This window comes from Xiphophorus couchianus, chromosome 20 (assembly GCF_001444195.1).
Source record: "Xiphophorus couchianus chromosome 20, X_couchianus-1.0, whole genome shotgun sequence".
In the NCBI taxonomy this organism is placed as follows: domain Eukaryota; kingdom Metazoa; phylum Chordata; class Actinopteri; order Cyprinodontiformes; family Poeciliidae; genus Xiphophorus; species Xiphophorus couchianus.
The window spans coordinates 8,857,569-8,870,310 of record NC_040247.1 but is presented as its reverse complement, the minus strand read 5'-3'; the positions used below and the strand labels follow the sequence as shown (position 1 = coordinate 8,870,310).

General features: G+C 33.4%; 1 protein-coding gene across 1 annotated transcript; it reads right to left on the bottom strand.

Moving 5' to 3' along the window:
* Positions 1-295: 295 nt before the first annotated feature.
* On the bottom strand, positions 296-6,689 carry LOC114134937 (CMRF35-like molecule 8). Its single transcript, XM_028001811.1, has 9 exons — positions 6,572-6,689; positions 4,926-5,107; positions 4,279-4,518; positions 3,884-4,147; positions 3,498-3,803; positions 2,727-2,777; positions 2,363-2,458; positions 1,760-1,815; positions 296-1,610 (listed from the first exon to the last, which is right to left on the bottom strand). The coding sequence occupies exons 2-9, from the start codon at positions 4,960-4,962 to the stop codon at positions 1,329-1,331; spliced, it is 1,332 nt and encodes a 443-aa protein (XP_027857612.1). The 5' UTR covers positions 4,963-5,107; positions 6,572-6,689; the 3' UTR covers positions 296-1,328.
* Positions 6,690-12,742: the final 6,053 nt, after the last annotated feature.

Sequence of the window (12,742 nt, the reverse complement as noted above, 5' to 3'; positions counted from 1 at the left end):
TTTGACCAGCCTGTGTATTACACAGGGCACTTGCAGGCCCTGTGTAATACAGCATAAACCTCAAGAGAATAAAACTGCCAAACAGAATGTTAAGAAACTTGTAAGATTACTGATGACAGTGAATATTAATGGGAATAACCAACCAATAGATTGTTTTTTACCTGTCATCACTGAGAAGACAAGAAAAAAGATTTTCATTTCCATGGTCTTGTGCTTTTTCTGAATTTCTATTATAGTTTGAAACAACTTGTGTGTATTTACATATCAATAGATCTCATTAGTTCTGGAGGCAATGTTCTGTCAAAAAGTCTGTTTTAATAAGAGTTTATAAAAGTACAGAACCGAATGGAAGCGTTAACCCTAAAATATAACAATGAAAATGAATGAAGACAACAACTTTGTAGCTTATTTTCTGTGCCTAAGCATTGTTTAAAAATACATATGAAACATTTAAATGCTTTTATTATTATTATTAACAAGTACTTTAAACTAGCTCACATATAGTGGATGCTCTGTTATTTTGCAACATTAAAATCTGAAACAGAATGAGTGAAGGAAAAACATACAATACCACTAATAAAATGATTACAACTATAATGAATACTATTACAAATACCCCTACTAATGCTACTCCTACTACTATCAACAATAATATTACAGAAGATATTAAATTATTTTTGCTGTAAGATTTTTGCTGTAAGATTGCTGTCGTATTTTATTAATTTTTCCATTGTATCCAACACATAGGGGTAAATGATGACATGACTTATCGGTACATGCTGTACAAATACGAGAGGACATTAACCCTTCTATTGCCTGTGGACAGATGTGTTCAGCTTGCAGTTTTGTGATATATTTCATGCGTATTTTAGAACTCTGCATTTAAACAAAAAATTAGCTAAACTGAGGGTTCCGATTTGTCTGTATCCGTTTCATAAAATGCATTGGCAAAGGTGTTTTTGTTTCTGGTATAAAAACAATGCAGCAAGCAAAAAAAATGATATGAACAGTAACCAAATACAAAACAGATAAAACCACATAACAACAAGCATAATACACCTGTACTACTGATGGTCTTCAAGTGCAATTGTCAAAAACGTAAAATAATGTCACAATGCATTCTGTGATATGACAAATCTAACAGAACAGAGAAATCAAACTTTAATACTGAGCTCCATCATTGCACTGCACATCAGATGTCACGTACCATATTTTAAAAGATCAGCTGATTCCGGCTTGAAAGTATTTACAATGTTTGCCCTGATCAAATAAAACTTAAGTCCCCCAATCTTTTACTTCTTTGTTTTTTATTTATTTATTTTCTATTATTACTTCTTGACTGTTGAGTAAAGCGGTTCGCCTGTAGAGTTGGTTGGTGGATCACTCAGGGAACCTGAGTTTTGGCTGAGCTTTAGGAAAGAATACTGACAAGAGGGTGAGGAGGGTTCCATGATCTGAGCTCCTCCATCAGTGGTTTTGGTGGAACCGCTTTGAAAATTGATAGTACAATAATGCAGTGAAGCTGAGTCGTTAGGTGAAAAGTTGACTGTGGCATAGACATTGTCCACTTTTGTCTGCAGGCCATCTGGTATCTCTTCATATATGCAGTCCTTTAAGAAATAAATGTTGAATTTTTTTTTTTTTCCCCATTTAGTCTAAATAAAATGCATATTCAATATCAACTCGTTTCACTATAGTAATATGGCTTAAAAAAGTAAACAAATGAAATACATCAATATCTTTCCATGTAAACACTAACCTCTGTGGGATGTTGTTCTGCAGATTTGTTTTCTGCTTTATCTGAACAAAGACATCCTATAAGAAACACAACGGTAAACAGCACTTTATCAAATCCAGAGGCTCCCAGAACACTTCAACATTATATTCAGTCATTCACTTAGTCACACTCACATTCACACAATGATGGTAACCAGCTACTGGATTGTAGCCACAGTTGGCATTATTGCACAAAGCCGATTATAATTTTACAGTATGATTTTCATGATCAGCAAAATCAGTAAATTAGTGAATAATCATATAACAGGATTTTGGAGTTAGTGCTTTAACAAAATAAGCTGTTGTCAAGCATAATTTTTTTCATAATTCATTTTGTTTTCCAGTTTTAGACTGAAAGGAAATATTATTCCAGACTGTTCAGGAATAATAATTTCAGGTGAAATATTGTTTTTTTGAATTCTATTTTCAAAATTATTGTCATTGTCAAAAAGCGGTGAGAATCTTGACACGATTCACCATGTTTTAGAATTAGGATTCATAATGGCATTTACAGTTTGTAAATGTAATTTTGTCTGTATGAGAACCTTTATTTTATGTTGTGCCAGTAAATGATGTAAATTCTTACGTTTGTACAGACAAAACGTAACTACCACCAAAAGAATCAGCGACCCTCCAACTGCTATCATGATGATTGATGTTTTCGCCCCCGAACTCAAGCCACCTGAAAGAAATGGCATTGTTTGAAACAGTCTCAGCATGATTACCCAAATTTTAAAGAAACTAAAATAGATTTTACAGAAACAAAGTAAAAATGTTGTAAAGGTTGGTAAGCATGATGTTCTCCTACAGGCAGAGTATATGGATACTGTTACTAAAAAAACCCAACAACAAATAAAAAAAGCTATGCATATAATCAATACCAAAAAATGCTTGTGCCCCATTACTCATGTTCAGCAAATAAATGTCTTGATGTAAAGATGTGATCTTACCAAAAATACTTGAAGATGTAGTTGAAGTAGGAGGAGATGTGGGTGTTGTGACTAGATATGAAAAGCATGGAGATAAAACCATATATTATGATGCATGTGAAAGGGTTTTGAACTATAAATCTGTTGAAGAGTGATGATAAAACATGATTTTGTTTATCACCAATTACTGTCCCCATGTCAATCAAGCATCCTGTTGCTTGATTGACACTCAAAGTTTCTCTTTTTAGAAATTACTCTTCAGTTATATTCTCATGCTGACTATCACGGATGTTTTTTTTTCTAATTGTCACAACTTCTGTCTGATTACAGGAAAATTTAAATACAATGAAAACACTATAATCAAAAACACTGTACTGCCAGCAGTGTGCATCCTAGAATGCCATAAATCATAAAAAGAAATAGATACACATAATTCTGTCTTTTCATCTAAACAAGTATGTCTGGTGATTAATTAAAAGATCTGTGATTTAACACAAGTGTACTTTGCCAACAGGAAATGATAATGTTATCAACACATTAAACCACATGCTGTGCCTGTGCTTCCTGTATTAATGGCTGCTGAATACAACCACTTCCTGTATTTCCTCCCTTTCAGCTCAGAAACACCTCAATATCGTCACCAACATTTCTTTGCTTATACATCTAACTGTCATTAGAATAAGGTTCTTACCTGAGAAACTAAAAAAATAATCATAATGATTAAATTGACCTTGCAATCAATTATACATTTTTCAATAATACCACAACAGCTCAAATCAGGATTAGACTCACCTACATCCAAGAAGAATCGGCTTATGAATATTTGCAGCCGCTTCTTTCTTGCTCCACACCAGTATGTACCAGAGTCTATGGTGCTTACGTCTTTCATTGTTATAGTGATATTACCTTTCTTCTTATTCTCCACTGTAAACCTAGAGTTTTCATCTGCAGTTTTGGTGCTTATGACATCCTCACATTTGGTCGGCTCTTCTCCCTTACAGACAAATTTGTCTGTAAGGTCTTGGTCTTTGTCATCATATTTGCAAAAGAAGTCGAGGTTCTCTCCAATAACTGGTGATTTTGTGAAAGTTACAATATCTGTAAAAAATAAGATTTAGAAAATTAGGTTATCTTAACTGAATGAAATTTCATAATGTAGGTACAAGAGTATTATTTACCTGTAACCCATAGAATGAGTTCAGCTTGCTGTTTTTCTGTGTTTTTCTCCTCCATTTTACATGAGTAAAGACCAGCACTGTTTGGAGACTCTTTATGGATTGATTCTGTGAATTCACCGTTTGAAACTTGAGAAGATTGTGGGGAAATTTTGTTACAGACAAAATCCTTGGACCTGCACCTTAACTGGATTGTTGGCCAGTTTTGATTTGGATAATGACATTTTGTGTGCTCTTCAGCTGTTTTAACTGGTGAGTTACAGCTGTCTGCAAATCAGAAAGATAAATATTTAAAACAGACAAAATTTTATTCAGCAAATACATGTCTTAAACTGTACACTTAAATACAGTTAATTATTGACAATATTTTTGCCATTTAAAAGTTGAGTGTAGTTTACCTGCTTTTACTTCTATTATTTTACCAATGTATCGTTTTGACTTTACAGTCAAACTGCGGTTTTTGCTTTTGTATTGGAACAGGAGGGAGTTAAATCTTTCTTTACATTCATCATTATGATTGTTTTGCTCTGAGTTAGTTGTGGAAATAAATATTTTCTCATTTTTATTGTTTGGAAGTTTGCAGGTAAATTCAGTCCCATTTTGTAGGCATCCTTTTGTTCCAACTGAAGCCTCAAAATCTGTAGATCAGACACATAAAAATGTTCAGACGATGCCACGCAGGTCATCAGCTAAGAAACAAATTTAACACTACAGAATTGTTGTGATTTGTGTAATTTTTCAATACTTTCTAAATTCTAAAGGAAAACTTTAAAGCAAAATCAAAACTACCAATTATATGTGAAATCAAATGCCAGTGGATTAAAAAGTTATGAACAGAAATTGTGTTTGGTTACATTAAATACAATTCAATAGATTTGACTTATTAGTTTTCCTTTGTGGTCTGGTGCTCGACTGAGACTGTAAGTGTAATGCTTGTAAGTGTAATGCTTCCTCAAGAATGTGAAAACAGTAACTAAAATTGTGCAACAACAGTTTTACCTCAGATGTAAAAGGAGAACAGAGAAAAAGAGAACCCAAATTTTACCTGAAATTAGGATGATGAGCAGAAAGATGTTCTTCATTTTGCAGGTCCTGGACTGTTATCGTGTTGAAATTGTATGATGTCTAGTCTTCTTCCACCATTTCCTGAGTATGCAGTCTAAAGCATCTTCAACTTCTCCACCCATGTCCTTCCTTTATTCTCTATGCGGTGGTGCTGTAGCGAGGCTGCAACAACGAACTAAAGACTGTAAAAACTTGCAGCAAATAAAATTATACTATAAATTTTCTTAATCACTTGTAAGAATCAGAGTATGATTCTTACAAGTGAGCTTAATATGAACAATTAGCAAATAGCTTTTTATTTATCTGTCATCAGTCAAAAAAAGGGAATGAGTAAACACTATATTCTTCTGGAGCTTTATGATTGAGGAATCTTTGTATTGTTCTCATTCTAGAGACATTTTAAGTTTATGATTATTTGTCTGCATTTAGCTGACAGTGCTTCTGAAGAGCTGGTCCATATTGAAGGCCATTTTATTTTGAAGGAGAAAAGTTGTTTGAATAAATCAGTAATTAACACAGTAACAAATCACAAAAACATGTGTATAAATAAAAATATATTTTTGTAGCTTTTACAACAGTGAACAAGAAATGATTAAAGAAAATCAACTCTAAAAATCAAAACACGCTTAAATAAAAAAAATCATTCTCACCTACATTTGTTTTTCAAGAATTATCTACATTATTTTTTTCTTTATTTTTGTTAATTTTATTTTGTAAATGTATGCATCCTTATGACCTACAACTTTGCATATTAAGCTAAGTTTTTTTTTCTTTATTGCTTACTATTTCAAAGTTTTAATGTTTTGTTTTGTTTGTTGTTGCAGATTTTTCATTAGGCTGTCATGTTTAATGATTTCTCTTGCTCATTTTCTGACAGAAAACTTGAGAAGTCATTATTTTGGTCTTTTTGGGCTACATTATACCATGCATCATATGCATAAACATCCTCACAAGAATCACAGCATAAAGCTCAAGCTGCCAAACCAAAATAGAAATGTTGCACGCTCTAACCATTCTTGATCAGGAAATCTCCCCTCCAGCCACATCCTACTGAAATGTTTATTTGCTAATTTACTCCGCTGCTCTACTTGTTCTTTCTAATAAATAGCTCAGTGTTCTGGGTTTTCATTCCCCTTTGTTTTAGTTCAGGTGCCTACTACTTCAGTATAAAATGTTTTTATGACCCGCAACTTTACTATCATCGCAGCAATTTGTCTGGTGAGTCATAATAACCTATTAGAGAAAAAAGGAAGCAGATCTAGACTAAAATTAAGCATGAAGTCAAACTATAGATAGATGGATAAAAAAAAAATTATAATCCATAAAATTCACATTTTTTAACCTCTGCAACTTTCAGTTTGTACCTTTTGGGTTTATATCACATTACATTTGATGTACTTATTTTGGTTGAATGATACAAAACAACGCAACAACAAACATCCTTGGATTTTTTGGGGAAAATTTTAAGAGACCATTAAGAGACTACTGCAATTAACTACATTATGTTAGGAGCTGTGATTTTCTATGTGTTTTGAGTTCTCTGTGTCTCCGTGTTGTCCTGTCTCCCCTTGATTAGTTCCCAGGTGTGTCTTGTTCCCTGATTACCTCCTGTGTATTTAGTCTCACCTGTGTCTCTGTGTTTTTGTCAGGTCCTTGTCGTTTCTTGCCACACTTGGCGTCCTGTCATTCCGTTTCCGTGTGCCCAGTCTGTTTCGTCCTTCGTTTACCGGTTGCTACCGGCGTCGAGCCCTGGCTTCAGCTCAGTCGTGCTGCCGGCATTTTGGATGATATGGGACTGTTAATTCTGGATTTACTTCATTAAACCACCATTTCTCATCTCATCCCGAGCCTGCTGCGTTTTCCTCACCACCTACACCACCATGGCTCATGACACATTATGCTGATCTACTGCATAAAATCCTTCAAAAGTAAATCAAAGTCTGTGGTTGTAATGTAACACAGTAAGTATTAATGGTGTCATCAAATGTCTAATGTTTTTATTTTTTATGGGAAAGATGTTGAAATAATTATCAAGACCCACAAATTTATTTATTTTTATTTATTTTGAAAAGTAAAAGGAAGAAAGAAGAAAAATAATAAATATGTTAAGAGGATATTATTAAATAAAATTACTTGCATTTTTCACACACCATAGTTCTGCACCAAATAATCAACTGAATAACCATCTGGTCCATATGTTAAATACAATTTTTAATTCAGTATTTTAAGCATTGATAAATCACACTGTTCCTCAACATGACTGAGGCAGGCTAATTTTCAAACACTGGGAAATGAAATAATAATAATTAATAAAAGTGTATTGCTGTTATGCACACTTTGAACACAAACAGCCTCACACTGACCTCCAAATACACCACCAGATTGTGCTGACTGGGCTTTTTTCTGCAATGTCAAGCTGTCTGTGAAAACTAATGGCACAAATCATTGTTTCTAGCAAGTGTATGTGAGTGTGTAGCCTGGGTGAAACACCAGCCTTGTGTTAAAGAGCTCTAATGACTTTTGGCCAGTGGCTTTAGAGTCTGATAACATCAACTGCTCCAAATCAAACACGGACCGATGGCTCCATTGTGTGATTATGTTTTTTATACAATGTTTGCCATCAGCGAGACCACTGGCTAATCTGAAAGGAAAACACAGATAGGATAGAAATTTCATACAGTTTGGAGTTTTTTGACCAAAACCAAGTGCTTAAACACATGCAGAGATGATTTGTGTTTATAAGACCCAGGGTTCAATCTATTGTGATTTATTATATATTTACAGCAGAACATTTTCAGTGCTGAATCAGTAAAACTTCAGAAAAGATTATGTTTAAAATGTCCTTGAGATTAAATATGTAATTGTTTTATGGATTTCTTTTTCACTTTAAATAATAATTGAGGAATTTGTTTTTCTCTTGTTCTCATAAACATGCATGAGGTGTGTAAAAACACTCAATAGGACCTGATGAGACACAAAATTAGGGAGATGTGAAAAGATTATAACTTCACTAAGGCTTGAGTGCAGAGAAAAGATTGTGATTTCATATTAAATATGACAGAGCAGACTTGGAGTTGCTAAAAACATATTAAAGGGTCAGTATTATGTAAAATTGACTTTTTGTGTTCATGTTCCAATGTTATTCCCTCATCAAAAACACATTTGGAGTGTTGCTTTGATTCTTTCATCCATGTTTGAGAAATTCTTGAATCTCCCATGGCAACTGTTCAGCTGTGCAAAACACCTGGGTGGACCGAGCGCCACCTTCGAGACGCAGCTCCTCCTCGATGCTGCAATTTCCACGCTTTCTTGTTAGAGAGTGACCCTCCTCCTTGACTCCCCCAATCAGCTCCTTCAGACTAGTCAGGAGCAATTAGCAAACACCTGGTGGAACTGCACACCTTCTGAGCTCAATATATGAGCTACTTCTCAGTGCAATACTTACTATTAAAGGGTTAATAGAGGAACAATGTTATGATGACTTCCTGAAGGTGGAGTTTCAGAAATGGCAGGAATTTTTAAAGAGACAAAGGCCCAATTTCAAGGAGTTACATTACAAAGTCAATTTGTTTTACATAGTATTTAATATATGTAGCACTTTTATAACAACTGAAGTCAAAATAGTTACTTAATTGTGTTATAAAATGGGACTATGTTGCTGGAGTACATAATATTTCCCCTTTAAAAGTTAAAATGGTGGATAGAATAATAATCACAGGTGTACAGAGAAATAATCAAATGAGTTTATATTTAAACATTAGCATGTTTAAGCATGCTTTATGAATAAAGGTTTTGTATCAGCCTTTGTCTACTGCACATACATCACATAATATTCCTCTGAAGAGTCAGAGAGCATGTAGTGAGGTTTGACTGATGAAGGTTAATCTTGCCTGGAGTTTGGGGAGCTGTCGTGTTTTTACTCAGGGATTTAAAAGCCTGTCAGTAACCCAAGGCTTCAGTTTGACCTCTGACAAACTCTGCTCTGTTCTTGTCAAACACACATGCACCTCACCCCCAGATCAGTGCCTGGGCAGTCATTAGTTACCAATAAACCCAGAAGATATTAAACTGGTTAAATATGTGTTAAACTATTTTATAAATAAATAACTAACAATCATTTTGGACATGTTTTATTTCATACAGGTCACTAAAAGTCATTTTTAACTCTTATCGGTTTTTGAAAGACATTGGTGATACAGTCAGAATGAAGCTGATAATGTTGTATAAACACTATAATCTCTAATGGTGGGAAATCTTCCTTTTGGAATCTTTAAACAGCTAAGGCTTTCCTAAAAACAGATGTTAATTTAAATTCTCAACACTATTTTTAAGCTTTAACTCCCTTGTTGAAATCATTCCTGTCTCATTTTCTTCCTTTGAAGAGAAACATGAAGGGTTATTTTTTCCCCGTATTGTATAATATAGACTCTACACACAGAGAAAATATGTCTTTATGAAAATTACCAGCTGTCGGCTGAGATTTGCACTTTGGGATAATACAACAGAAACCATAGATTTTCCTTATTTTAGTCCCTGCACAAAAAAAATAAAATATTGGGACAAATATTTTTCATATTACTAAAAGTGTTGTAAACAGTAACTAAACAGTCCAAAACTTAACACTGCTTGTGAGGTGTTTTGGTGCAGAGTTGAGAGAATAAGTGGATGGCCTTCCAAAAAATTAAAATTGAGAAAATGGCAGCCTTAGACAGTCTCAGATGTATAGGAACTAATTGATTATTTACTTAAATGTAGTTTACCAAATTAGATCCTCCTACACATATATACATTTTAATAAATATAAACATATATGTTTTACCATTTACTTTTCATAACTATTTCATATTTTAATCTTATACTGTTGTAAAAACACACAAAAAATATCCACACACACGCCAGTTGTTAAAATCCTCAACAAATATTAGATGTATAATTAAAACTTTATGTGTGCAAATTGTTAATGATGTGTACATTAATACTTAAATTGCAAAGTTAATTAAAGTGCTAGGAAATCTCCTAGTAGAAGTGCTCTTAAGGTCCTGTACCAGTTACCACAGTTAAATGATATATAAAAAAAACAAAGACTTATTTATTACACACCTTCTGTCATGTTTGTAGATTTTAATGGATCTTCTGGAGACTTCATTACACCCATTGCTGCTGTTATCTAATAGAGAGCAAGATCAAGTTTTATTCAATCTTTTAAACTACCATCCAGTTCACCATTGCGAGCTAAATATGTATCCTTGTCCTATATCGACACCAGTGGCTTCAAAAAATTTACCTCTTGTGTTATTTATTTACTTTGCAGTTTATAAAGCCATGTGTACTAATTAAAGGTTCCTAGAAACCCATTTATCTTAAAATCTAAAGTATAATTTGAAGATTTTTTTATATAAAGAAATTATTAAGGATTCTAGTAATCATACCCATGAAGCCTTTGCTAAAAACTATTTCTGAAGATGAAAGTGAAATTTGAATAAATTAAATTCAAATAAGTTGAATTTTAAATATTTGTGTGATATTAGGTGTCTGCAATAAAAAATAAAATAAAATAAGCACTTATTTTCTAATTACTTTACAGATCTGTGCTTATCAATAAATCTGTATTTGTATGTGTAAAACATTTTTGATTAAAACTAGTTTAGTTGTTGTAAATGCGGATACATTACACAGAGGTAACAAACAATGTGTAATCTGAGATAATGTAATATTTAAAGGTTTAAATGAGCAAAAATTGAATTCATTAGGACATGTTCAGCTGTAGACAGTCATTAATATTTCATATCGGCTCTTTATGCTAAAATGCTGACCCCCAGTGGTTAATTTCTGCAGAGATCAGTGTGCATTTCCTTTAACAATTCTTGTCTTTCCTTGAGTCTCTTAGAGGAAGAAACATTGAACTTATCAAAGTCTTTAATATATGATACTCATGTAAACAGAGTTCTTTGACTGGAGTTGGAAAATTTATAGTTCTCTTTTTTATGCTCAGTTCTTTAAAAGCTTTGCTTTGTCTGACCTTGAGATGCCTTAAGAACAGTAATTCATGTGTTTTATTTATTTATTCTTGTTCCCATAGTTGGAAAAAGCCTTACAGATATGACTGATTGTCCAGAAGCATTTTGGATCCTTTCAATACAACACAACAAATCACATATAGTTTGGCAAACACAGCAGAATTATGAATAATCCATCTTATTCTTATAGAGAATTACTTTGGTAATGAATTAATGATTAAACATTTCCTTGCTTTGCTACTTCTTACTGATCATTTCAACAGTTACAAATATACATTTATGTGTACGAATCTGCTCTGAAAATTGCTTTTGAGACTGAGAGATTTCTCTAATCTCTCCCATGGATCTTCTGTCTATAAATGCAATTCCTCCATCATATCACTGTGGGAGTCTTAACACACTGAACTGTGGCACACTTGGCTATCTTAATTGAATTCATAACCTACCCACAGGAATACCTGCTGGAAAAACAGTTTCTTAAAAGAAGGCTTTTTATGGCACTCTGCACACTCAGCTGAGAGCCATATTGCCAAGATATCAAATTATATTTCTAGAAGTTGAAAAAGAAATAAATCTATATGTTTAAAAATATACAACCCTCCAGAGTATTATTTGTTTTCCTATAACAATGAATGAGTAAATCTTAAACCAATCTGTTTTTACAGCTTTCTTGCTGGAAATCAAATCTGCAGCGTCTGAATTCCAGTTTCATATAAATGAGTTGCCAGAAGGAGGAGATGAAATGCTGTGTGTCGCCTTTGGGAGAAATCACCTTAAGAGATGACAGATCTATAATGCTGTTAAAATAAAAACACATTGCATATACTAGTGATGCCCTCAAACTTAAGCATAAAGTTGTGCCAGAATAAAGGAGGTTTCCAGGCAGAGAAAGAAAACATGCTGCATTTGACCTGGATAAAATTGCTCCAAAAGTCAGAGCTTAATGTTTTGATGCTCAAAGCTGTAAAAGCATTTAACTTCCATGCACACACAAAAAACATTATTTTATTTTGATTGTTTATTTTTAATCAACCTCAGTGGGTAAAAAGCTACTACAGATTTAAGAGAGATTCCTTAATTTTTGTGGACCTCACATGTTACTGTAATCCCTTTTCTGTGTGAATTTTCAGTAGCCTCCTTTCAAAGTAGAAAGAAAGGATTAGAGAGTTAATTTGAGAAACTACTGCATAGTGGCCACAAATGGATAGGACGTGACATATCAAGCATATTTCCTGTAATTCATTCTTTTATTTTATATACCTGCTTAATCCTGTTTAGGGGTACTGAGGTCTAAACAATCATTAATGGAGCGAATTAAGATACAATTTGGGTCCAAAGAAGAGACAATTAAACATGTGCTGATAGGCCAGTTAACCTAAAACTAAAACAAGTTACCATTCAGCTTTATGTAGCTTAATGTTCAGTATTAATACTAATAAAGTTAGTTACCTCATTGGCTTCCAAAAAAGAAAAAGTACAAAACTGCAGGAAATTAACAAGATGATCCATTGAAGATTACCTTGAAAATAACACAGTGTCTATTTAAAGTATCAAGTGTCTGCCCTCAAAAAAATGTGTCTATTACTGCACAGGCACAAAATATCCATTAATCCTGTCATCCCTTCATCCATTCATTCAGTTTGTTTATGTGAAATATTCTCAGGTTACAACCAAACAAGTGTTTTTGCAGGTGCTGAGTATTAAAAAGTGTAAGGAGGGTCGTGCCCTCATCCATCAAAATGCTGTCACACCATCAGGTTCTGATTTTATTCCATGTCAG

Excerpts from the sequence above, each read along its gene's own strand:
- LOC114134937 (XM_028001811.1), bottom strand. The coding sequence starts at position 4,962 with ATGAAGAACATCTTTCTGCTCATCATCCTAATTTCAG. Across the intron at positions 2,459-2,726 it reads TACATCTTCAAGTATTTTTG|GTGGCTTGAGTTCGGGGGCG; the intron begins GTAAGATCACAT and ends CATTTCTTTCAG. Across the intron at positions 1,611-1,759 it reads CAGAACAACATCCCACAGAG|GACTGCATATATGAAGAGAT; the intron begins GTTAGTGTTTAC and ends TATTTCTTAAAG.